This window comes from Prinia subflava, chromosome 8 (assembly GCF_021018805.1).
Source record: "Prinia subflava isolate CZ2003 ecotype Zambia chromosome 8, Cam_Psub_1.2, whole genome shotgun sequence".
Taxonomy (NCBI): domain Eukaryota; kingdom Metazoa; phylum Chordata; class Aves; order Passeriformes; family Cisticolidae; genus Prinia; species Prinia subflava.
In genome coordinates this window covers 16,622,693-16,647,730 of record NC_086254.1, presented here as the reverse complement: position 1 = coordinate 16,647,730, position 25,038 = coordinate 16,622,693, and the positions used below count along the sequence as shown (strand labels likewise).

The 25,038-nt window shown below is 55.4% G+C and overlaps 2 protein-coding genes across 5 annotated transcripts in view; one reads left to right on the top strand and one right to left on the bottom strand.

Moving 5' to 3' along the window:
• The window catches only part of UHRF1 (ubiquitin like with PHD and ring finger domains 1), a 28,178-nt gene extending 3,357 nt beyond the window's left edge, over positions 1-24,821 (bottom strand). The window contains exons 1-15 of one of the 4 annotated variants that reach the window (XM_063403425.1): positions 24,748-24,821; positions 14,450-14,532; positions 13,713-13,785; positions 9,183-9,345; positions 6,093-6,350; positions 5,173-5,345; positions 4,572-4,787; positions 3,737-3,843; positions 3,419-3,602; positions 2,588-2,711; positions 2,407-2,514; positions 1,576-1,680; positions 928-1,034; positions 290-452; positions 77-214 (exon numbers count right to left, since the gene is read on the bottom strand). In XM_063403425.1, the coding sequence (XP_063259495.1) occupies positions 77-214; positions 290-452; positions 928-1,034; positions 1,576-1,680; positions 2,407-2,514; positions 2,588-2,711; positions 3,419-3,602; positions 3,737-3,843; positions 4,572-4,787; positions 5,173-5,345; positions 6,093-6,350; positions 9,183-9,345; positions 13,713-13,768 (1,902 nt within the window). In that variant the 5' untranslated portion in view covers positions 13,769-13,785; positions 14,450-14,532; positions 24,748-24,821. Of the gene's footprint in view, positions 1-76; positions 215-289; positions 453-927; positions 1,035-1,575; positions 1,681-2,406; positions 2,515-2,587; positions 2,712-3,418; positions 3,603-3,736; positions 3,844-4,571; positions 4,788-5,172; positions 5,346-6,092; positions 6,351-9,182; positions 9,417-10,102; positions 10,892-13,712; positions 13,786-14,449; positions 14,533-24,747 lie in introns of those variants that run through there. The other 3 variants (XM_063403427.1, XM_063403428.1, XM_063403426.1) reach the window with 3 other exon arrangements.
• Positions 19,178-24,908, top strand: LOC134553572 (perilipin-4-like). The gene is made up of 7 exons (XM_063403423.1): positions 19,178-19,467; positions 19,922-20,117; positions 20,689-20,771; positions 21,047-22,262; positions 22,686-22,885; positions 23,056-23,184; positions 23,257-24,908. Exons 1-7 carry the CDS (start codon positions 19,285-19,287, stop codon positions 23,803-23,805), a joined length of 2,556 nt encoding a protein of 851 aa, XP_063259493.1. The 5' UTR covers positions 19,178-19,284; the 3' UTR covers positions 23,806-24,908.
• Positions 24,909-25,038: the final 130 nt, after the last annotated feature.

Sequence of the window (25,038 nt, the reverse complement as noted above, 5' to 3'; positions counted from 1 at the left end):
ATCATCCTCAGTAAGAATTAACAGAAAAATCCCTGCTCTCCATCAAGTTCAGTCCAGTGATGTGCCAAGGCAGTACCTGCATTGTCAGGCCGAGCTTTTTCATCCTGTCCTTCCCCTCTTTGGTCCAAGGAGCAGGTTCCTCATCGTCCCTCCTCAGCAGGTAACGCCACACTAGAAACCCAGACTTGCCTGTCTCGGGCCAGTACTTCACAACCTGGAAAAGCCAGAGCAGGTCCCTCACGCTCTGCAGGAGCCCCCTGGCCACCAGCACAGCCCTTCCCGTGCTCACCTTGTAGATGCCGTCGTATCTGTTGCCCTCCAGGGGCGCGTACTTGCTGTGCTTGCCGCCCTTGACGTTGCGCACGACGCGCACCGGCTTCCCCGCGCGCCAGTCCTTGGCCTCCGCGCCGTGCTTCTCGTTGATGGGGGCACTGCAGTTCAGAGCCAGGGCCCTGCAGCAGGGGCACAGCTCAGGGCCTGCCTCGGCACAGCCCTGCCACCTAACCCGTGGGACACTGCCACCCCGGGGACCCTCCTGGCACATTTGGCACAGCTCATCACTCGTGGCATCGCCCCAGGGCACCAGCCCAGGTCACTGCCTGCACTCAGGTCCGGGCCCATCTGTGAGCAACAGCTCAGAATTACAAATGCTCTGGTCTCCCAAGGTGACCAGTGGCTGCAAAGGTCTCCAGGACAGAGCAGGAGAACTCCTGCACCAATTTCTGCTCTGTTCCTCAAGTTTCAGCCAGTGACACCAACACCGCCCACAGTCCTGTCCATTGCAGTGCTCTGACAGGAGCGTTCCCATTGTACATCTGACCTGCAGCCTAAAGCACAGCCCAGCCCCATCCTGAGCCTTTTCTCCGCTCAGCCAGCGTCCCTGGATGCCCACAGTACCGAGGGCAGGGGGAGCCCACGCGTGCCCACCTGTTCATGTTGGTGAGTTTTTGGTCACACGACTGCTCCGCCGTGCGCTTGTTCCCCGACAGGTCTCGGCCCCCGCTCCCCGTGTAGGTGAAGGAATTCCCGTGATCCTGAAATGAACACAGATGCATTTGACACAGCCACAAAAAGAATTCAATAAAAGCAGAAAAGTCTTTCAACCAGGGAGGTTTAGCAGGACATTCTCAAAAAAAGCAAAGGTGCTTCCTGTATTTAAGCTCCCAGACTGGGCCAGTCTCTGGCTCTCTCAGGTGCCAGGAGGGGAGGCCAGGGTGACAACGTTGTCTTGTCACAGCCCTGGGCAATGCAAGGAGCCCTGAGCAGCCCAGGCTCACACAGGATCTGCTGGAAGTGCACAGGGCAGCACAGCCCTGAGACTGCTCCAGCTGGGGGTGCAATGCAGACCTTGAGAAGTCACAGCTCTGGGACCCAAAGCTGACACAGGGATATTAAACTGGGTCTGGCTGATCCTGAGGCTCAGGTTGGCACAGATTGCTGCAGGTTTCCCTTGCCTCATTTGCTTCTGAAGGAAACAGGTGAGGCTGGGCAAGTGTTTGGTGTAGACAGTAAAACATAACGAAGGCTGAGCCTTTGTTTCAAGATTCTGTGCGTAAATAACCAGGCTGCACTCACGATGTCGTCCTCGTATCCTCCTGCCAGCACCAGCGAGTAGGCGCCGTCGTTGCTCCTGCCGTGGATCCCGGCCACGTGGGGCCTGTGCACGCCGGACTCGCTCACCTGCGGCAGACGCGGCTCTGGAGGCGCCCGGTCCCGGCAGCCCCGGCTCCCCCAGCCCCACCCCTGCTCCCCACCTGCCACGGGGGAGCTGCTCTCACCACCACCCTCCAAAACGCTTCAGGAAGAGAGAGAAACAAAAATGCTTCGAGAAAAATAAGGCACTGACTGTGTCAGTAAATTGAACACGTAGATGAGGCTTGTGGTGCAAATCTAACAATTGGGATATTTCTTACTGAAATGAAAAGGCTCCAGGTATTTAGGAATAATACAGGTATTAAATATTTGTATAAAGTTTTGAAAGAGTTGTAATAGCAACCTTCCCTCAATACTTGAAAACAAGACTGGGATAGGCCAGTGCTTTTTTCTGCCCCAGCTTTTTAACAGGATGAGAAACTTTCTGTTCCATGTATGGATGTTTGAGACATCCCTGCCAGGGCACACTACACACCTCCAGGACAAACTACTGCGAACAAATCTGTTTGTTTTGGGGTTTTTGAGTTACCAAAAAGAGCACTACAACAAAATAAACCAGCACCTGATGGGCCCCAACAATGCAGCATTAGTTATGGAACACTTGATCCAGACAAAGCCAGAATTCTTTTCCTTCTGCACTTCCACATATCCAGTGACACACACATTTCCACAATAACTGGTTCAGGTTTCTTGCAGCAGCTGGATCGTTCCCATTTTTCCCCACAGCAGGTCAGGCCAGGACTCCGTTCATACCTGAACTCTGAATTTCCACATGGTGCCCACAGGGATGCCCGGGATGGGTCCGTAGTGGTTGGAGGGGACGATGGTGCATTCCTTGGTGCGCCCCACGCACGCCATGCCCTGGGCAGAGAGCAGGATCAGCCACAGCCCAAAGGAACAAACACAACTCCAAGGAAAACAGCTTTGGACTGACCTTGCCCCAGTCTCTCCGGGAGGAGGAATTAGCAGATGCCATCTTTTGTTTCTTTTTACTTTCTTTTAATTTCTCTCCTGCTAAAACCACCTCACTTGCGTCATTTCGACATTCAGGGCAATACCTAAAGCCATTGAAAATTAACAAGCAGCAAAGCCTTCAATTAGCAGCATTTCCTCCAAACATAGTGAGTTACGTTACAATTTCCCCATGTGAAACCAGCCAGGACACAGAAACTCTCCATACTGAACCCTGACCTACAACAGCTCCTGTCCTTGCACCAGCCACTGCAATGTGCCATAAAATCACTGCACCCAGCATTGGAACAGGGCAGAGGGCACAAAGCAGAGCATTTCACTGACTCTGTGCCTGTTGAAAGGTGTTTTTCACTACCCACACCTGTCACTGTACATCCCATGTACAGTGAGCCATGAAAAAGCCACTGCACAGCTGAAGCCTCCCAACATCAGGTTCTCATCTGGTGCTCTTTGAATCCCAGACTGGTTTGGGTTGGAAGGACCCTAAAGCTCATTTTGTTCCACCCCTGCCAAGGCAGGGACACCTCCCACTGTCCCAGCTTGCTCCAAGCCCTGGCCTTAGGCAGGTACACAAAAAAGCACCAAGATCCCAGAACTAGGAAAAGGACTGTACAAGCCACTGGCTTAAAACTACTCTCATTAAGCTCAAGAAAAGCTTTGCAGTTTTACCAAAAAACACAAACCCAAAACACATTCCTGTACAGCCACTGCAAAGGGCAGCTCCAAGCCCCAGACCTCAGCTCCTGCTCCTGACTGGGGTAACTGGGACACCCCAACAGCTCCCAGAACGTACCAGTCCTCATCTGGGATTCTGCTCAGGGGGGGGTTGAGGCAGTAGATGTGGAAGGCCATGTCACACTCGTCACACATGAGCTGCTTATCTGGGTCCTGCTTTCCCCCACAGATGTGACAGGCACAGACCCTGCAGGTCTTGTTGGGGTTGTCCTTGCAGGCTTTGCACACAGGGCCACTCTGTCCTGTGGGCAAACACAAACCACACTCAGCACGTGCCAAAATCCACGGGCAATGGCCAAAGAGGCACCACCAAACGAGTCTGGGCACTCTCAGAGCTTTGATCCTCACAGAGACAACAACTCCACATCAGACTCACGTTTTGGGGTACCAGAACTGATGGGAGAGGCAGTGCCTGGCTCTTCAATTTTATAGATTTCATCCACTAATATAATTGTGCAGTCATTCAAAGAATCCCCAGGTTCCCTAGAAGAAGTTGAGAAAAGAGATCAAAGTTTGGAAGTATCCCAGAGCTCGAGTTCTGCATGCACCAGACTGCTCTGGCATTAAAAATCAAATCATTTTCATGCAATTACAATTAACCCCCTCTTGTCTTAGGGAGAATCCAAGCATTAGCAGCTTTTCAATTATCAAGAGTGACTGTTCACCCTGCCCCCAAATGTATCTCAGACTAATGCTTCTCATATTTTATACTTAAAAAGTCAAAATCACTGTGGTGAGAGGAAAAAGGAGGAATATTCTGGCAACTCAGAGAAAATTACCTGAAATTTTAAAAAAATATATCCTTTTCTTCCTGAAGTTGAGAGTCTCCTTTAGGAGAGAACTGGAATAACTTTCCATCACCTTTATAAAGTGAGAGTTCATTCTATATCATCCTATCTCCAGAAATACACTGCAGTTTTTGTAAAGCCACTGTGGATAATTAACACAAACAATAATTTGCCTCACAGGGAGTACAGGGCTTTGCATCCTCTCAGCATTAGGTGAATCCATGGATCAGCACTCCTTAAAGTGTCCAGTTCCTCAGTGGAAGTTGATCAGAATTGCAGAATGCTGAAGTTAATCACCCAAAAAGGACAGGCCACTTCTCATCTGTCCCCAGCACTGCTGTTGCACCATTCTTTGCCAGCAGAGTCCCTCAGAAAGCTGCAGCAGAGCAGGGGAATTCCGTTTATTCCACATGAACCTCTTACCCGAGCAGTATCTTTGCACTGAGCTCCCTGGACATTTTTGTTTCCCTTTTCTGCAGGATCTCAGCATCGTACCAGAAGCCCCTCTCCTTGGGCTCGTCGGGGTTGTAGTTGACCATCACCACCTGCCCCACCTCCAGCTGCTGCCACTTGAGGATGGTCCGAGCCCGCGCCCGGACGTTGCTGGAGCTCATCTGCACCACCCCGTTCTCGGGGTAACTTCAGGGGAGGGACACAACAAAAATCAGATTCAGCATCGGTTCTGAGGAGGAACTGGGGTTATGCACACAGGCTGATTTTGCTGTGCAGCACGAGAACACCAAGGATAAAATCTCCTCCCACACAGACCCAGCCATTTTGACTTTGCTCCCTTCTACACTTGGACACCAGCACTTCCTATAAATGCTGGTATCCATAAAAACACGATCCCAACCCCCTGGAATTCCGACTACAAAACAACCTTGCAGCTGCCAGGGCTCAGTGACAATTACTAAGTCACTGCCCAGTTCTGTTTTAACTTGAGCAAAATCTGCAATAAAATTTCCCATCAACATCATGACCTGAATGACTTTACTGGTCAAGAAGGCAACAAAACCAAACTCACTCATCATATTTCACATGATAAATTACATCTTCTTCAGGGACAGCTGTGGGCTGCTCAGGCTCTGTGCAGCTCTCAGCTGATTCACTGGTGGGTTTTTTCCTGGTTACATTCACAACCGTGGCTTCAAACCACGCTCCCATGTCCGTGTCCCGAGCATCCACCAAGTCATTGATCTGTACAGAGCAAAGAGCACAGCTCACCAAAAGGGATTTGCAGATTAGGCACTCATTTCCAACCTACTTGAAGATTTAACCATCTCAAGAACTGCACTATTATCAAGATATTTAACTGATCACCTTAAAAATTAAGATTTCCTCTGCTCTCCTGGTCCTGTTGTGCAGCCCTGCAGTCTGCTTGGGCTGAATTTGTAAGGTTATAAATCCATCCCACACCAGCACATGCAAACCCAGCCCTGTTAGCCAGCCCAACCACTACTGCTTAGTCTGTAACAGAGTTTCAAAGTGTCTTGCTCACAACCTGGCAAAGACATCACTAGATCTGTAATAAAATCCATTGAAACAGAGAAGTAAAATTATTCTGAACAGCTGCTCAAGATTTTCTTTTGTTCATTCAAGAAAGTTTCAGCTTTGACAGATGTAGTGTCTCCAAGCAAAAATATTGGGAAATTTTGTAAAAAAATCAAACCAGACACTCTGAATGCCTTTAAAAATGAACCAATGTATTGTAGTTTTAGTTCAAAGGACAAAATAAAAGAAATTAAGTATTTGGACCTACAGCATGTTGCATTGAATTGGTTTGTGGCTTGGTTGGTATTTCTGTCTTTGTTGGTGGAGGGTTTGAGAGGAAGAAAGGAACTGCCCACACAATTGGGGTACGGAAGATTGTCAGCCCTTCTCGGCCGCAGAGAACAATTCCCGTGGCAGGGCGCGGGTCTGGGGGCTCAGCCCGTGCAAACCCACCTTGTAGAGGCCGAGGCAGGGCGCGGTGCCGGGGGGCTGCCCCGCCGGGCCGGGCTGTCCCTCCAGCTCCAGCGCAGCCTCCCCGTTGTGGGAGCTTTTGTCGGACTCGCTGGGGCCGCAGCCGGAGTCGGTGTCCGAGAGCTCCGGGTCCTTCTCCTTGCCCGCAGCAGGCAGCACGGCCGGGCTTTGTCTGACCAGCAGCTGCACGATGTCGTTCAGGCCCACGCTGTAGTCGAACAGGGAGTGCCCGTCCTCCATCTAGGGGAGAGCACCGAACGCGCCGGTCACCCACGCCAGGCCCGCGGCGCCGCCGGCTCTGCCCGCCAGCACGCGCCACGTGGCCCTGGGGCCACCACAGCGGCCGTGGGGCCATCACAGCACCCCTGGGACCATCACAGCGGCCGTGGGGCCATCACAGCGGCCCTGGGGCCACCACAGCACCCCTGGGACCACCACAGCACCCTCGGGGCCACCACAGCACCCCTGGGACCACCACAGCACCCCTGAGACCATCACAGCACCCCTGGGACCACCACAGCACCCCTGGGACCACCACAGCACCCCCGGGACCACCACAGCACCCCCGGGACCACCACAGCACCCCCGGGACCACCACAGCACCCCTGGGGCCATCACAGCACCCCTGGGACCCTCACAGCACCCCTGGGGCCATCCCTGGGCCCTTCTCCCCCTCACTCTGCCCTTTAAAGTGTTTTTAGTCACCCCAGTCTGCAAGGGCAAGGCTCCCATGCTGCCCTGGACTTGCTACCCAGCCTCTACGAGAGCTGGAAAAGTTTGCAGCAAATTCCCGAGAAACGTCAATTAAACAACTGCAGACCCCCCACATTCCCGCCAGGATTCAAGGATAATTCCACATTACCTACAAATTCAAAGGGAAATGATTCCTTACTCAACTCAGACACATACCAAATGCTAATTCTGACTGTCTTTATATATTAATTGTGTGTGATCCAGATCATTGTTACACCATCTCCATTCATCATAGCAGTAAGGAGAAGCCAGAGTTAATCACACTCTTCTCCCAGCAAACACACGTTTTTTCCATTGAAAGCAAAATCAAAAAAGGTTCAATTCAACTTGAAACTCCCCAATCGCTCTTTAGCGTGGCCAGGCGTGCCCTAATTTCACACCCTCTCTCATTCTAAGAGTTTATTTGGCAAGTCTGGCACGGTTTGTAGTCAAACCAAGACCCTGCCCCTGCAAAAAGAGAAGTGCAGAGGGAGAAAGAGGTCCCTCGATAACTCTCAGGAGCTCTCAGGAGCACAACCATTTTAGAGTTAACATGTGAGGCTGGAGCCCACAGAGCAGTCAGAAGTTCAGACAAGCTTCCCCACATATTTAAGGTCTGACTAAGAAATTATACAGGAAATGATCATCCCCTTCCAGTCCAAACCACCAGAAAAAGCAATCCCTGGAGCTTTGTTCTCTATCGGGGGGAAGCAGAGCAAAACCACAAAAATTTACACTTCACAGGAATCACTATGATAATTCAATTCTGATTTATGGCATCAAATGGCTCTGGAACAATCCCTGGAAATCTGACTGCACAGGAAGGGCTCTGAGCTTTTTGCTGGTTTAGAGATGAAAACTCCTCGAGGTGTGTAAGGACACAGCAGAAATTGGTTGTTTCTTCTGAGCCGAGACAGCGTCACAAGCACGGAACAGCAGCAGAGGACACGAGTGGCAACAGGTGCAGAGCGAAATGGAAGAGCAGAGGAGCAGGGCAGGAAACCACAGGAGCTCAAAGCAGAAAGAAGAGCCCGAGACTGACGAGAAACCTCCAGCAAAGGAGGCGGGTTTGAACCAACAGCTAATTTTCTAACCCCATTTCAAAACGCTCACGAGTAAGACACTGAATATTTGCAGGGATTCCAGCAGCCAGAGCACAATGGGAACGGGAACGGGGCCCAGCAGAGGCTGGACCACGCTGGGGATGGTTCCTGCCCGCACCGAGGAACTGGAGCTGCAGGAGGGATTGATTCCCTTTGGAGGGCAGGAGCTCCTGACTGAGAAATCCCCACTTGTGAAATTCTGTTTGACCCTGGCACTCTGCACAGGCCCAGCTGAGGCTGACAGGCGGCACCTGCCTGAACCACCCGCCCTCAGCGCTTCATTTACAACACAAATGGGTCATTAACGCACCCAGATCTACACTAACCCACAGAAAGGTGGGTTCCACCATCCTACACTCCTCTTTTTGTGCTAGAACGGGTACCTGAGCTTAGACTGAGGCTAGTCCAGGTGTATTTCCATGTTCTACAGCCACACCTGCTAATTACAGAGTACAGTTAGCTCAAGACAGCCTAAAACAGAAAGAAAAGCAGCTAGAAAGAATTCTCCATCTCCAGCCAACTCAGCATCCCGCTGCTTTTCCTGAAATTAATCCTGTGATCAACCAAACACCAGACCAGGAGTTTCTCTAGCACGAAGGTTTAGCAGCATAGGACTAGGCAGAGCAATTGCATTTTAAAATGGCTTTGGTTGACTTCAGTGCTAATTTAGTAATATTATTAACTCACAGGGAAGAAAACAGTTGTACAATAGCAATTGTAAACGTATGAGTGAGAACATAACACAGCACTAAGCCATTCAAGTGCTCTGTATGCAGTGAGAATTTGATGTCAGAGCTGAAGAGCTTCAAAATCATGAGTTGCTTTTTCCAGTTTACAAAGAAAAATGAGATCTTTAAGGCTTTCAGAGCAGTGAAACTTGCAAGGCTCAAAAACATTAAGCACTTTAAAGACCATAAAATCACTGGTAATTTTCAGACACTTCATAAAGGCGATGTCAAGGCAGAAGAGCAACACATTAGCTGGAAAATAGTAACGAAAAGTAAGAATAAAGGCTACTCTGCAGCTGGCTCCCCTCCTGGCAAACCCGCGGAAGGAGCAGCGCGGGAGGGAGCCGGGCATCACTAGATGGCAGCAAACCCCCTCACTTCCACGCAATTAAAATGAACTAAATTAAAACAGCCGTCCCCAGCTGGAGGGAGGACGGGGCCGGGCGGGGGTGCCCGGGCTCCGCGCCGCTGCCGGTGCCGGGCTGTCAAAGCCCCCGCCGCGCCGGTACCTGCTTGCCGCGGTAGAAGAGCCGCTGCCGCTGGGGCTCCACGCCGAACACCTCGTGTATCCGCAGGCGCAGCCCCTCCACCTTGGTGAGCTTGGAGAGCGAGTCCACGCGGTGCGTCTGGCTGCCGTCCATGGTGCGCACCTGGATCCACATGGCGCCGGCGCTGCCCCGGGAATGGACCGCGCTCAGCGGCGGCACCGGCGGGGCGGGCCCGGCGCCCGCGCCCGCACCGCCCTCGCGCGCGCGCGCCGCACGCCATTGGCCGGCGGCCCGGCCGGCTCGGCCGCTGATTGGCTGCGGGGAGCTGGCCCCGCCCCCCCACGCGGGAGCCTAACGGCTCGGCTCGCGCCGACCGTATCTCGCGCCACAATTGAAACGCGCCCGCCGCGCCCACGCGCCGAGTCTCGCGCGATTATGCAAATGACAGAGGAGATAAAGGCGGGGGGGGCAGCGCGTGGCCTTAAAGGGGCCGTGCCCGCCCCGCGCCCCGGTACAGCGCACCCGCCCCGGGACCGGCGGGAACCGCGGGGTGTCACTGACCCCCGCCGCGCCCGGACCCGCCCCAGCCCGGCCGCGTCATCCCCGCGCACCCTGCGGGGCGATGCCACTCCCCGGGCCCGCAGGGCACCAGTGCCGCCGGCACCGCCCCTGACGGGCACACCCCCTCCCGCGGGCCCGTGCGGGGGCGGGGGTCGGTCCCGCTGTCGCGGCCCCGAGCGACGCGTCTCCTCCGGGCACCGAGCCAGCTGTCACCGCACGGGCACCGCGGAGCGCTCCCGCCGCTTCCCGCAGCGCCCCGGCTCGGGGGAACCCCTGCGCCCCTCGCTGTCCTCCCGCTCCCGGTGCCACCGGCCGCTCCCCGGCCCGCGGCGGGATCCGATGGGGCGGCGGTGTCGGTGCCGGGGCTCCCGCGGACTCACCGGGGTGCGGTGCCGGGGCTCCCGCGGACTCACCGGGGTGCGGTGCCGGGGCCGGGGCTCCCGCGGGCTCACCGGGGTGCGGTGCCGGGGCCGGGGCTCCCGCGGGCTCACCGGGGTGCGGTGCCGGGGCCGGGGCTCCCGCGGGCTCACCGGGGCGCGGTGCCGGGGCTCCCGCGGGCTCACCGGGTGCGGTGCCGGTGCCGGGGCTCCCGCGGGCTCACCGGGGTGCGGTGCCGGTGCCGGGGCTCCCGCGGGCTCACCGGGGTGCGGTGCCGGGGCCGGGGCTCACCGGGTGCGGTGCTGCAGCCGGTGCGGCGCGCGCTCTCCGCGGGCTTTGGAGTTTGGCGCGGAAAAGCCCCGTGCGCGCCCCGCGCGCGCCCATTGGCCGCCGCTGGCGGGAACGCGCGGGCGGGGCGGGGCCGCCGCCGCCTCCCGGGACCGGGGGAGGCCCCGGGGGGAAACGGGACCGGGAAAACACCCCGGGAACCGGGGGCGACCGCGGGGATCCCCCGCCAGCGGCCCGGCCCGGCGGCCCCGCTCCGCTGCGATGGGGGGGGGGGGGCGAAACCCCGGCAATCCCCAGGGGCTCCATCACCGCCAACCCCGGGGCCGCGGGCACGGTACCGGGCATTGTCCTAAAACCCGGCCCCGGGGAGCCCCAGCGGGACGGGAGACTCCAGTGACCTCCCTGTGACAGCCACCCTTCCAGAGGGGTCCTGTCCCCCCGGGGGCTCCAGGCCCTGCCCTGATGCGAATAAAGCGAATAATCCGAATGATGCGAATAAAGCGAATAATCCGAATAAACGAATTCGAATAAACAGAATAGTCCAAATAAACCAAGTAATCCGCAGCAGGGCTCTAACTCCCCAGGCCGTTAGCTCCAGGGGGGCTTGTGGCACTCTGCAGGGCCCCTCTGGTGACAGCATGGCCTGGGTGACACGGCAGGGCCGTGGCGCGGCCGCGTGAGCCGACAGAAAGGGCCGATCCTGCGGGATGTTTATCCCCAAAACCATTTCCACTACGAGGAAATTAAAAATGATAATTTTTGCTTAAAACAACCATTGGAAGGGGGAAAGCGTGGCCAGGAGGCCCCTGAGAGGAGCCTGCTGCAAGAGAAGGACGAAAGGCCGAGGCTCGGTGTCTGTGGGGGAGAGAGGCCGGGCGGGGATGGCGGCGCTTGGGCCGGAAGAGCCGCGCCGAGGCTGCGCCCGCGCGGCGCCGCGGACAAAGGAGCACGAGGCGCGGGAGGCCCCGGCAAACCCCGGCAAACTCCGGCACACCCCGGTCCCCGCGCCCCCCTGCCTGCCCACGGCCCCCCTGCGCACCAGAACACGGCAGCGGCTGTGGTGGGGCTGTGGTGGGGCTGTGGTGGGGCTGTGGTGGGGCTGTGGTGCCCTCCCGGCCCGGCCATGCCTGCTGAGCGGCGCCTCTGCCGCGCCTCTGCCGCACCGCGCTCCCCTCCGGGCCCGCCATGGCCCCCGGTGAGGCACGGAGCGCCAGGGCCTGCCCGGGCCAGGCCGGGGGTCTCGGGCACTCGGGAGCGTCTCTGACCCGCGGCCTGCCCGGGCCAGGCTTCCCTTCCTCCCAGGGCCGAGGCTCTGCCTGGACACGAGCCCGTGTGGATGTACTGGAGGATTAACCTGGGCCCACCACAGCCCTTCCTGCAGCCTGAGAGGTTCTCGGACACTGGGAAGGAATTCCTCCCTGCAGAGCTGCCCAGTGCAGTTGTTCGGCACCCCTGGCTCACCCCGCAGACAGACAGGCCCCAGGCCCCAGTTCTGTACTGGGAGGATGTTCTGTACTGGGAGGATGTTCTGTGGAATGGATCATCCCTCTGGCCAGCCCAGGTCAGCCCTCCTGGCCACGCTCCCAGCCAGCTCCCCGTGCCCTGCTCGCTGGCAGAGCCTGGGAAACTGAAGTCCTTGATTTGGAGTAAGCACAACTCGGCCACAACTACAACATCGGTTGTTATCAGCATTATTCCCATGCTAAATCCAAAACACAGCACTGAACCAGCTACTGGGAAGAAAATTAACTCTATCCCAGCCAAAACCAGGACACAGGCACTGCCATTTATGCTTTTAGGTGCATAAATACATATTCCTTGCATAGCTGTTCCCAGGGACAGGTGATGATTCAGGCCTGTCACACCAGCAGGCCAGGGGCAGCAGGACCTGCAGGGGAACAGGGGCTGGGGAGCCCAGGTGAGCTGCGGGGAGGGGAGCAGGACCTGCAGGGGAACAGGGGCTGGGGAGCCCAGGGGAGCTCCTGGGAGGGGAGCAGGACCTGCAGGGGAACAGGGGCTGGGGAGCCCAGGTGAGCTGCGGGGAGGGGAGCAGGAGTGGGGACCCTCAAGGTGAGCCAAGGGCACAGGGGACAGGAGGGCCCTGCTGGGCTGATGCAGCAGGAGGGCAGCAGAGACCTGCAGCGTGTCCTGACCCAGCAGACTGCTCTGAAGGCCTGGAGGCACCAGGAAGGTTGGTGGCCTTGGCACAGCAGTGAATGACAATGACCCAAAGCTGTCCCCTCCGTGGGCCCTGCAGGACCCCAAGGGTTTGCTTGGAACAGAACCAAAGCTCCTCATGCCCCAGCCCTGAATCATCATTCTCATCACTTCTCGTGCCTGTGCCTGCCCCAGGGAAGGTCACCACGGGGAAGGTGACATGGGGAAGGTGACATGGCACGGTGACAGATCACTCATGGAGTCAGTGCCCTGGGAGAGCAAGAGGATTTCTGCTGCAGCAGATGAACATTTGCAGTGGCAACTCCAGTGTCACGTGTGGCCTCTGGGCCCCAAAGGGACAATGCTGAGCTGTGACACACCCCAGAGCAGGAAAGGAACTCCCAACACAGGGCAGACCCTCCAAATCCCCCACACACCTGCAGGTTTGCACTCAGCAGAAACCCCACCAGGACGGGACAAGTGAGAAGCTCGAGGTGAGGCCTCGTCCCCAGGCAGAGCCAGGAGGGAGCTGAAGGCCAGCAGGAGCAGCAGGGCTGGGGGACAGGAGCTCCTGGCTCCCACAGGTGCACCAGGAGGGAGGGGTTCGCTCCTCAAGGATCCTGCCCCAGGTCTGGATGCTGCAGCTTTGCTCAGGGCTGCACAGGGCTCCCATGCTCCAGCCAGCTCCTCTCCCTTCCCCAAACGTGTTTCTCCACCTCCTCCCACGCCCTTCCCACGCCCACCAAACCTTAGTGATGATTTTATCTCAGATTTAAATCTGTGCCTTTTATACAGCACCAAGGGTCACAGAAACCATTGTGCAAACCTTTGCTCTGCCACTGCAATCCCCCCAATCTTCTCCTGACCCTGCAGGCAGTTCTGCCACCCAGCAGGAAATCCCAGCACTGATATTTCACCCTAATATCAAACCCACACATTAGATATCAAACATTGCCTGGTCAATTTTAATTACTGGTTATCACTTCTCACATTCCCCTGTGCCCCACCACAGCCACATGAAGGTGCCTGGTGCAGACAGGGCTGTTCCACTCACTCAGGGGATGAAATAGAACCTGTCCCGTGAGACTTTCCCCATCCCCACCACAAGTGACCCACTGGGGCCCTCCACACCCGGGAACCCCTGGCAGTGGATCACTGACACGTTACCTGAGGATGCAGCACTGGCCGTGCCAGGCCAACACTGCAAAACACACAGGACTCATTTCTTGATTCCCTGCTCCTGTAAAAAAACCTTCACTTCATCAGCTCTTCACAGGACAGACAAGAACAGCTTTTATTTCCCTTACAAACATCACAATTGTTAAAATCTCCTGGCTGACTTCAGTTTTAGTACAAGATATCAAACACTTCAGAACTGCACCAAAAACTTAAGGTCCTTCCCACCCAGTCCATTCTGGGATCCTGTGACTGTGTCAGGTTCCCAGGTGAGGACAGAATATGGAGTTCACACAATGCACAAGGACTTTCCAGCAGTGCAGGTGATCAAAGCAAAAGCCACAATTTGTTACTGGAGAGGTTCAGGGTGGGCATTGGGAACTGCTTCTCCATTAATGCTCTCTCCAGACCCAATGGGTCCCACAGACAGAGGGGCTGTGTGAGATCTCCCCCCCTGGCAGCTCTCCAGGAGTGCCTGAGCTCCAGAGGCCTTTCCAGCCTTTCCCAGCTAAGTCAGCCTCAGGATGAGGATTCCTTCCGACCCCAAAGCTGAGGAGTGACAATTGTCTACATTTTTGTCAGCTTAACAGCACATTTTCAAAAATCATTGGCACCTCCCTGCCTGAATGGCAATACAGGAACAGAGCCAAGGTCTCCTGCATCCAGTGGCCCAAAACAAGGTGACTCAATCACTGTAATAGCGTTAGAAGACTTCAGATAATTTTTACCTGTGCCTCAGTTTCCTCCCCCGCTGATCTTGAAAACAGACAACAGGAAGCTTAATTGATGTTTTCAAACCAGTTTTTGAGAGCTGAAGATGAAAAGGCACAAATGGAAAAGAAAAGCATTAACTGGAGTTTTCAGTATTTGTTATAGCTGTCAAAAAGCCCTGAGCTCCCTGGAGTCCTGCACTGCCGGGCCCTCTGCAAGGATAGAAACATAAATCAACTGCTACCCTGAAAATCCCAGCACACGGGAGAAGCAGAAGGTTTCATCAGCAGGTGTCTGCTGGGCCTGGCCCGCGCTGAGGGGGCAGAGCCCGTCTGACTCCTCAGAGGGGCAGCCCCGATGTGGGGAGGGGGAGTTTGCCAAGAAAACATCAGGATGAGGATGATGGGGCACACCACAAACGCCGTGTCCTGCTTCCCTGGGACTTACTGACAACATCTGTGACCCTCTGCAAGGAGCAGCCGAGGGCAGCCTCTGTCCCCAGCTGGGGACAAGCGGGCTCAGCTCCTGTCCCCGCTCCTGTCCCCAGGCAGCTCCAGGGCTTGACCCCCGTGCGCAGCTCCTGCAGGAACAGCTCGCAGGCCCAGGGGGGATTGTTGGGGTGTCTGTGCAGGGCCAGGGGGTGCGGGCCCCTCCCAACTCCGGTATTCACTATTCCGTGACTCCAAAGCACCCGGGGATGGACACCCCGGCAGATCCACGGACACCCTGCCAGCTCCGTCCCTCCCGGGGGGACAAACCGCAGCTCCGCACGCCCCCCATGCCCCGAGGGGCCCCGGCCCCTCACCTGAGCCGCCCCCGCCGCCCTCCCGCCCCGCCGCTCCCATTGGCCGGGCCGGTTCCACCGGGGCCGGCTCCCCGCGGGTATTTAACCGGGCACCGCCCGCGCTGCGCCCTCCGCACTGCCGGGCGCCGGGCGGGCAGGTAAGGCTGGGCTGGGGGCGATGGGGGTGATGGGGGCTCTGTGCCTTGTCTGGGGGTGATGGGGGGGTCTGTGCCTTGTCTGGGGGTGATGGGGGTCTGTGCCTTGTCTGGGGGCTGGGGGTGACTCCCAGCGCTGTCCCCGCTGTCCCAGGGGCTCCGCAGCCCTGGCCAGGGCGGAGGCTGCGATGGACCCGGTGCTGTCCCCACGCCCGTGGCTGCAGGAGCTGTGGCTCGGAGGTCCCCGCTGTGGGAGCTGTGGGTGCCACGGGCCCTTCCAGCCCTCTGGGAGAGCAGGAGCTGTGCCCTGTGTCCCTGCTCTCCTGTGTGTGCAGGGGCTTTGCCCTCTGAGGCCAAAGGTGACATTTTCTGGTGTCGTGATGTGTCTGTCTTGGGTAACAGCTGAGAGGTTTGGGGTTTGGAACTAGGAGATCTTTACGGTCCTTTCCAACCCAAACCAGTCTAGGATTCAAACTCTTCTCAGCTTTGAGGTGACTCCTTGGTAGCTCCATGGATCTCTGACCTGTGACTGAGCAGTTTGGGGTGTAAAAGGTTGTTCTGCTTCTTGTCTGCTGAGGATCCCGGCTGGGGGCTCCAGAGGAGGTGAATCCCTCCAGTCACCTCCACGTGCACAGCCCAGCGTTGTGAGTGGGGATGGTGGGGACGAGAGGGATGCTCCAGGGGCAGGAGGTGCAGGTGACACCGCGGGGACAGGAGGTGCAGGTGACACCGCGGGGACAGGAGGCGCAGGTGACCAGCCGGGCATTCCCTTCCTGTGACAGCGCTGCCAGCCCTGCCTGAGGCTGTTTCTCATGATCCTTTGGTGGAATCATGAGACCTGAGTGACAAGAGAACTCCTGCTCAGGAGCATCCTGTCCCTGCAGGGCTCTGCCTGCTCCCACAGGCAGCTTTGCCAAACTGGATTAGCGTTTCTCAAGACCAACAAGGTTTTAAATGTGGTCATGACTGCCCTGAGTTGTGCATTGCTGGGAAGGATTTCAGTTTCTGAAGCTGGTTCTGCTGAAAATTCCGGATGGAAATGTGCTGAGCTGCTTGGTCTGCAAGTTACAGCTTCCAGGTGAAACCAAGAGCTCCGTCCTCATGGAAAGATTGGGAAGTACTGAGAAGCTGATTTAGTTAAAACTTCATCTTCTCTTTCCTAAAATATTTCTGTTCCAAGCAGTTACTGATCCAGTGGTGGCCACTGATTGTGGTGTTTAATTTCTGCTGGAGGTGTGTGGGGGAAGCCCTGCATCCATCAGCAAGGGTGCCTTTGATCTTTGAGGTTTCCTAGTGCTGCTGGTTTATCCAGAAAGGTGAGATGGGCACTTCTGCCAGCCCTCCTGAAACTACTGTCCTCGGGTCAAAGCTGGGAATCATTTGATCCTCCTCTAAAACTAATTCCTTCCTCAGAGCGTTTGCAGCCCATTCCCCACAGACATCCTGTGACCCAGTTCTGCATTTTTGGGAATGGGGTATCAGTAGCAAATCTCGAAAAGAATGTAAATAGGTGCTTTAACTACAATTGAATTCCTCTGCCCTGATGAGCCCTCCCTGCTCACATCTAAAGAACTAAATTTAGCTTTGTTTTCCTCAGTGGTCATTAATTTGCCAGCCAGGCCACTGAACCAGCCGTGCTTGCTGTGGCTCAGTTTGTCTCCCAAGGTAAAACCCCTTGGGAGGGAGAGGAGATTGCTGAACACGAAGATCCCACAGGACACACAGCCTGTTCTCCTGGAGCTGAGTGCTTCCCACAGGGAAACCTTCCAGCCAGGGGAGTAAAGAGCCATGAACGGGTCACTGCAGTGACAGAAACCAGGGAGGTGCTGGGCCCTGCAGGGAACTCCTGGCTCTTCTGCCAGGCCAGGGAGGGATGAGGCAGAAAAGGGAGCAGCGGGGTGGGTTTGGTGGCCCTGTCCTGCTGTTTGGTGCCAGCCCTTGCTGTTTCACTGACTCGAGCTGGGCAATGATCAGGAGTTCAGCTCCTGATGCCAGAAAATCTCTTGACCTTGATGCTAGAAAAGAGCGCTGAAGTTTCATCGTTCTGAAACCACCCGTTTCAAGAGTTTTCTCCAGCAGTGACCTCATATTTCGGATGTAGCAATGGTGTGGAATCATCTGATCATCACTTTCATACGAAGCGAACCACAACCAAAACAAAGTGGTGCTGTTCCTGTTGCTCTGCCCACCGGGATTTCCCCTCCCGGCCATCCTGGCTTGGCTGTGGCTTCTCCCAAGGAGTCAGAACCGCCTGACCCAGAGCTGCCAAGCACTGGCCTTTCCTGCAGCCTCTGAGGTAAAGCAAGGGCTGCTCAGCACTTCTGCAGGGAAAGAGAAAAGAAAACCACGCCGTGGAGATCTGCCCACACTGCAAATCTGAGTGTTGCAAAACATGGATTTCTCCTACACAGCGGAGAGCAAACCTTGTTTCAACATGACTGTGCCGCAGGATTTTCCCTGGCAGGCTGCATCCATAATTAACACGGGATCCCTGCACTTCAGAGCCTGATCCAACCTTACACCAGCTTTTACATCAGCCAAGGAGTTACTCCTGAATTATTCCAACAAGAATCCTCCCCTCTTCCTTTTGCAGCAGTGTCTGTGCTGGCCCTGACACCAAGGCCATCACGGTGTCAAACTCCACAGTTTGAGCTTTTTCCACCTGTCCAGAAGTAAAATAACTGAGGAAAGGGATTGTTTGTGATGGTGTTGAAAGAGCTGTGCTTTGCCCCCAAGTCAGCCCAGCCTGGCTCCAAAGAAATAACAAACCTGCCCTGAGGCAGAGCAAGAGGGAGAGCCCCTGACAGCAAACCCGTGGACTTTGGGACTTTGGGATTTTCTATTCAGCCTTGCTTTGTTTGGGACAGGTTTTTACAACTTCTCCCAGCCTGGTGAGGACCCGTTGGTGTTTCTGCTGTGCAGATAAACAGGGGAGGGCTCCCAGAGGGGCTCCCAGCTTTTCACTGGAGAGCTGGAGGTGACAACTCGTGTGACAGCTTTTGCTATAGGCACGTGGCACTCAGCATCCCTGCCCTGCTCAAATCTCTCTGAATTCTGACTAATTCGGTGTAAATGCAGCAACATTTGGTGTTTTGCCAAGTCACCTCCTGAGATGTCCCTGGCCAGCATCAGCCCAGTGCAGGGCTCACAAATGCTGGTTTCACTACTTCTCTCTTCTCTGTTCCTGTTTCTCAGCAAAATAAAATCCTTGGCCAAGGCAGAGAACACAAGAAACAAGACAATGGGCTCCACCACAACTCAAGTTGTTTTGGGAAGAGTCTGCCAGTGAGCCTGGAGCAGTGCTTGGCTTGGAAATCCAGTTTGGGAGGCAATTTGGTTTGAGGGTTTTCCACTGGAAAATGTCATAGCCAATCTAAGAATAGGAATTAACTGGCAAAGGAGAGAAAAGCAGACTCTGTCCTGAAGAACAAATGTGCTGAAATCCCTGCTGTGCCTAAGGCTCAGAGTAATCCTGGGTTTATCACCAGTACAGGAGTGTCCAGATACCACAGGAGATCTACGCTGGGGAACCAATACCCCTTCAGATTATTGCGACATTTTATACTTCTTCAATCTCCTTATGTCATGAGAATGTCTGAGCCGTGGTTTCACAGGAAGGGAGATTTCCTGCCTTGCTGGCCAGGAAGCCATGGTAGCCAGGTAGCCATGGAATGCTGCAGCTGGGAAACCTGGCTCATCCTCCAGGGAAAACTCCACTGGATTTTCATGTCCTTCCCAAACTGGTTATACTGTTATATTTTCTCTCCCCTGCCCAGCTGAGGAGGGGGGAGATGGAGTGGTTTTGGTGGGTACCTGGTGTCCAGCCAGAGTCATCCCACCCCACAGAGAAAACACAAGACAGATAAAATCGTTCTCACCTATTTCTGACCTGAACCTTCCTGGGAACAGCTGAATGACAAATCCCAGCTTTGCTGCCCTCTGCTTTCCTGCTTTGGCAGGATTTTATTTCTTTGGAGGCAATGAAATTGTGTTCATGGTACTCTTGTTCTTCCTTCCAGCTGCAGCTGAAGTCAGAATGGCCTCAGGAAAGACCCCAACCCCAGAGCTGCTGAAGGCTGAGGAGCAGCAGAGCGTGGTAGGTGCCCGGGCACACACAGCAGTTAAATCAGCCACTGACATGTGCTGGTAAACCCCTGCCAGCACCCCAGAACCAGACTGGGGGACAGAAAGCTTAGCCCCATGAAGCTATGGCCAAATCAAAACCCCCTCAGTACAGAAGGTAATTGTTTTGTTCAAGAGACAACTCCAGGGCTGGCCAAGTGATGCAAGGAGCTCTGAAACTGGGGCTGTTACAGCTCCTACTTCCACATCTGGTTTGGTGCTGAAACCAGTGTGGCTCAGAATTCAGGGTTCAGACCTCTGAACCCTGGCTTGCTCACTTGGTGGAGGCCTTTGGATGAGTCTCCTCAACTCTGAGTGGAAGAAGGGTGAGGAGATGGATTTGCTGGGACCTTTCTGGACAGACACACGGCCGTGTTCACCCACCAGCTCAGGCTGGGCTCTAATGTCACTCTTTCTCTCGGGTTTAGAGCGCTGTCAGTCGAGTCACCAACCTGCCCTTGCTCAATTCTGCCTTCAACCTGGTGTCCTCTGCCTACACCCACACCAAGGAGTCCCACCCCTGCCTCGGCGGCGTCTGCAGCGTGGCCGAGACCGTGGCTGCCGTGGCCGTGGGCAGCGTGGTCGGAGGGGCACAGCCCATCCTGAGCCAGCTCGAGCCGCAGAGTAAGTGCAGGGCTGGGCACCCTTGGGACAGAGGGACAGGCGGGGAGGGGAGGCTCATGTTCCTGCAGGGTGATCCCACCTCCCACAGCACCTTCTCCTCTGGCACCCAGCCTCCTGCTCAGCTCTGAGACCCTGAACTGCCTGGGAATGAAACTGTTTCCAGCAGAAACAGAGTCTGATTTCTTTAGGTCACCAAGCAGTAACTCCCTGCTCGCTCTCTCTCACTCCAAGCTTGGGCCATCCCAGGTTGGAGCTGTGTCAGTCTGGGATAGAGCTCAGTCTGGCTTATCCCAACAATTTCAAGCCTTTAAACCCACCAAGGGCAGGTGCCACACTGCAGTTGGGTTAAAGTCTACAGTTGGAAAGCTGGGAAGGCAAAATGGAGACTATTTGAGCCTGCCAAATTTTAGGGTTTGTTCACTTTTAACAAGACACCTACACACATCCCACCCCAGAACGGTGATTTATTTTGGGGGGCTTGTTTTCATGAGTATATCCTGAACTGGCCATTGTAGGGTCAAAAACCCATCCCCAAGTGTAAGAATAAACCGGTGCCTGTTGTCTCTTCCAGTCGCCCTTGTGAATGAATATGCCTGTAAAGGTCTGGATCAGCTGGAGAATAACTTGCCCTTCCTGCAGCAGCCAGCAGACAAGGTAAGGAAAGGCTTTTCCTGGGGAAGCCATGGCTTGGTACAGAAGAATATGGGGAAATAAATAAAGCCCAGCAGCAGGGAAAGCTGGAGAGGTGCCCTCAGCATGGGGGAGTGAGCACTGACCACGTCCATGTCAATACAGGTGTGCTCACCTCCCTGGCCCTCCCACAGACTGCAAGCACAACTAACCCAAGTGGAAAAGCTTCTTCAGGGAGGGAAAACATATTTTGGAACAACAACAACAACAAAATCTTTCTGTGCCTCTCCCTGGTGCAGGTAATCTCAGACACCAAGCAGCTGGTGTCCACCAAGGTGACATCTGCTATGGACGCCGCCTGCGAGGCCAAGGAAGCTGTGGCTGATAAGGTCACCGAAGCTGTGGACCTCACCAAAAATGTTGTTGGGGACAGTGTCAAGCTGACCAGGTCTGTGGTCACCTCCACTGTCAGCAGTGCTGTGGAGGCTGCGCAGGGTGCCAGGGAGCTGGTGACCAACAAGGTGGCAGAGGCCGTGGATGTCACCAAGCACATGGTGGAGGACAGCGTGGACAGAACCAAGTTTGCAGTTGCCTCTACGATTGTCAACGCTGTGGAGGCTGCTCAAGGGGCCAAAGAGCTGGTGACCAACAAGGTGACAGAGGCTGTGGACCTCAGTAAGCACCTGGTGGAGGACAGTGTGGACAGGACCAAGTCTGCTGTGACCTCCACCATCACTGCAGCTGTGGGGGCTGCCCAGGGAGCCAAGGACCTGATGGCCAACAAGGTGACAGATGCTGTGGGAAAGGTCACCAAAGCTGTGGATGTCACCAAGCACATGGTGGAGGACAGCGTTGACCTGACCAAGTCTGCAGTTGCTTCCACGATTGTCAGTGCTGTGGAGGCTGCTCAGGGGGCCAAGGAGCTGGTGACAGACAAGGTGACCAAGGCAGTGGACCTCAGTAAACACATTGTAGAAGACAGCGTTGACCTGACCAAGTCTGCAGTGGCCTCTACGATTGTCAACGCTGTGGAGGCTGCCCAGGGTGCCAAGGAGCTGGTGACCAACAAGGTGACAGAGGCTGTGGATGTCACCAAGCACATGGTGGAGGACAGCGTGGACAGAACCAAGTCTGCTGTTGCTTCCACCATCACTGCAGCTGTGGGGGCTGCCCAGGGGGCCAAGGACCTGGTGGCCAACAAGGTGACCGAAGCAGTGGACCTGACCAAAGGGGCTGTTCAAGACAGCGTTGAGAAGACCAAATCTGTGGTCACCTCTACGGTCGGTACAGCCCTGGATGCTGCCTATGGCACCATCACCAGCAAGATCAACACAGCCCTGGAGCAGGGCAGGGAGGCTCTCCAGGACGGTGTGGAGATGACCAACTCAGTGGTGGCCAACAGCATAAGCAAAGCCAAGGCAGTGAGCCAGGCAGTGGCTGGGGGCGTGGAATCTGTCCTGGGAATGTCAGAAGATCTGGTGGATCATTACCTCCCGATGACCGAGGAGGAACTAGGTAAGAAAATACTTACCTGGCGCTTGTAGATGCAAGTCCTTTCCCATGTGAGTAGAGAGCACCTGACACAGCAAGACTCAGCTTCTGAAGCAGACAGGTAGCTCTGAATTTGTCACCAAGTTGGTGGCTGTCAACACCAAATTGCCACGTGGTATGGGACAGAGTTCAAGCATTTGGTGGCTGATCCTTACCCATCAGCCTCAAGTAAATAAACACGTGGGTTCACGCTTCAGCCTCTCCATCAAGTCTGCTTACCTGAAGACTGAGCAGGGACTAACCTGCCTTTAACGCATGAACAACTACAAAGCTCCTGCTCCCACAGCAAGCTTCAGCCTCCATGTTTTCCAATGGGTGATCCAACCTCTTGCACCCCTCCCCGCTGGCAGTGGAGCCCAGCTGCAGCTCTGTTCTTGTTTCCTCCAGGTAAACTGGCCACCATGGTGCAGGGGTTTGGCGTGGCCCCCGTGGAGGAGCAGAAGAGGCAGCAGAGTTACTTTGTGCGCCTGGGCTCGCTGTCGGGCAGGGTCCGGCACCGAGCCTACCAGCACTCCCTGGCCAAGCTGCAGGGCTTCAGGCACCGCACCCAGGACACGCTCTCCCGGCTGCAGCTGGCAATAAAACTGGTACCAACATGCTTTGCCCTTCCTCCTCCTGCCTGTAGCCTTCCCTGCCCTGCTATCCAGCTGGAAGCTCTTCCTCCATCCCGTGTCACCTTGGATCCTTCCCTGGCAGGGAAGCGCTGTGCCTCTGTGTGTGCTTGCAGTACAACCTTTCCTCTCGTTTTTCCCATCAGATTGAATCTGTGAAACAGGAGGTTGGCAAGAAGCTGCTGGAGGGGCAGGAGAAGCTCCATCAGCTGTGGGTGGACTGGAGCCTGACCCAGCCCAAAGGAAACCAAGTCAGAACGGCGTGCCAGCCAGAGGTAGCCCCGGCAGGCGCAGGAGGAGCAGGGCAGGCGCTCCGAGCCCGTAACTGAGCTCTTCTCTCCCGGCAGGTGGAGCCGCGCACGCTGGCCATGCTCAGGATCATCACCCAGCAGCTGCAGCCCGCCTACCACCGCCTCCGCCTCAGCATCCACGGCCTCCCCAGCGGCATCCAGGAAGCTGTGGCTCGGGCCGCTCGACACATCCACAAGCTCCACAGCTCTTTCTCCAGGGCCGTGTCCTTCCAGGACCTCTCCAGAACCACCCTGGCCCGGAGCCAGGACCGAGTGGCAGAGGCCCGGAGGTCCCTGGATGTCCTCTTTGAATATGTCACTCACAACACCCCTCTGAACTGGATTGTGGGGCCCTTCAGGGCCATGGCTAAGGTGGCACAGGACAGCAGAAGGCACATGAAGGAGATGAGGAGTGACAGAAAATTACCCAAGCTGGAAAAGGCCCCACTATCACATGAGGTGACAAAGGCACCTGAAGAGCCAAAGGAAACCAACAGGCTCTCAGAAAAATGGTGTGAAGTGCTAGAGAAGCTGGAGGAGAAGGCAAAGAAGGACACAGAAGTGGCCCTGGTTGCAAAGGAGATAAAAACCAGTGCACCAGAGTAGGATCTCTGATAAATCCCAGCTCTTCTGGCCAAGGCTACTTGGCTAGAACAGCACTGGATCTTCTAATTGTCTGCCCACTTGTGCCACGAGTGCCTCTGCTCTCTGAATTTAGAGTCAGATGTAGTTGTAAAGAGATTTGATAACCAAGGTGGGGAATTTCTGAATCTCGATTAACTGTTCTTAAATCCAACTGCTGTGCGGAAAGGGGAGATGGGATCTGCACTTCAGCTTTTTAACTCAGCCCAGCTGGAGCTGTGAGTGGCTGAATCTTGCTGAGACAAGTTGTGGGAGAGAAGAAGTGATCTCAACTTATTTTTAATGCTGGATTTGTTTTTAATTCACCCAAGCTGTGGAACTCTTGAGAAGATGTTGTGCTTGACCTTTGATACCATCTCCCGCCTTCTCCACGTTTAAAAACTCAAGTTGCACACACAACTTCCTTTGTGCCTGTTGTGCTTTGGGGGAGGCTGGGCCCTGCAGCACATCTGGCACAGCTGGGGCGAGGAGCTGCTTCTCAAGAAGAGACTTCTCCTCATGGGTCAGCCAAACACTTTCTCCTTCATGGAGAGGCACTGGGCAGTGTGGAGTTTTCTTTAATCATCTTTCCTAGTTCTGTGAATGACTTCAAGGATTATCTGTGAGTAATTCCATGTGTGAAACACTTCATAGCCATTAAATGAGGCAGCTTTTCCCAGGAGTTACTCTGCCACGGGATTAGGATATCTTTTTATTAAAATAGGGGGGATTTTAATCCGGGTGCTGGTTCTTTCCCAGAAAACACTATTTTTTAATAATTTCTAATGTAACTTATTTTGGTAACTGTTCCTGGCATTGTCCCTGTGCCAGGGCTGGTGAGCAGACACTGCAATAAAGCCTGACCTGCGTTCAAAGCCATGTGGGTTTGTGTGTACCTAAAGCTGCAGGGTTGTGTTCTCCCCTTACCTGAGCTGTGATGAAGCCTTGCCTTTACCAAACCTTGTCCCTGGCCAGCTCGTCTGTTCCTGCTCTTCTGGAGAGGAAAAACAAAGTGCCTTTAGCAGGTCCCATGCTTTCTTAAGCACAAAAATGCGTTAATTAATTAATTTCCCTGACTTCTGCCTGTACTCCTGAGGCTCAGGTGCATCTGTCCATGCCCCACTCCTCCCTGCTAGCTCCCTCTGCCACCCCTGGATCCCGGGATTTGCCTGGCTCATCCCTATTCCAGCACTTCCCACCGGCACTGCCCTGCCTGGG

Coding starts and splice junctions, on each gene's coding strand:
- LOC134553572 (XM_063403423.1), top strand. CDS start 19,285: ATGACAAATCCCAGCTTTGCTGCCCTCTGCTTTCCTGCTTTGGCAGGA. Junction 22,263..22,685: donor GATGACCGAGGAGGAACTAG/GTAAGAAAATAC, acceptor TGTTTCCTCCAG/GTAAACTGGCCACCATGGTG. Junction 23,185..23,256: donor GAACGGCGTGCCAGCCAGAG/GTAGCCCCGGCA, acceptor CTCTCCCGGCAG/GTGGAGCCGCGCACGCTGGC.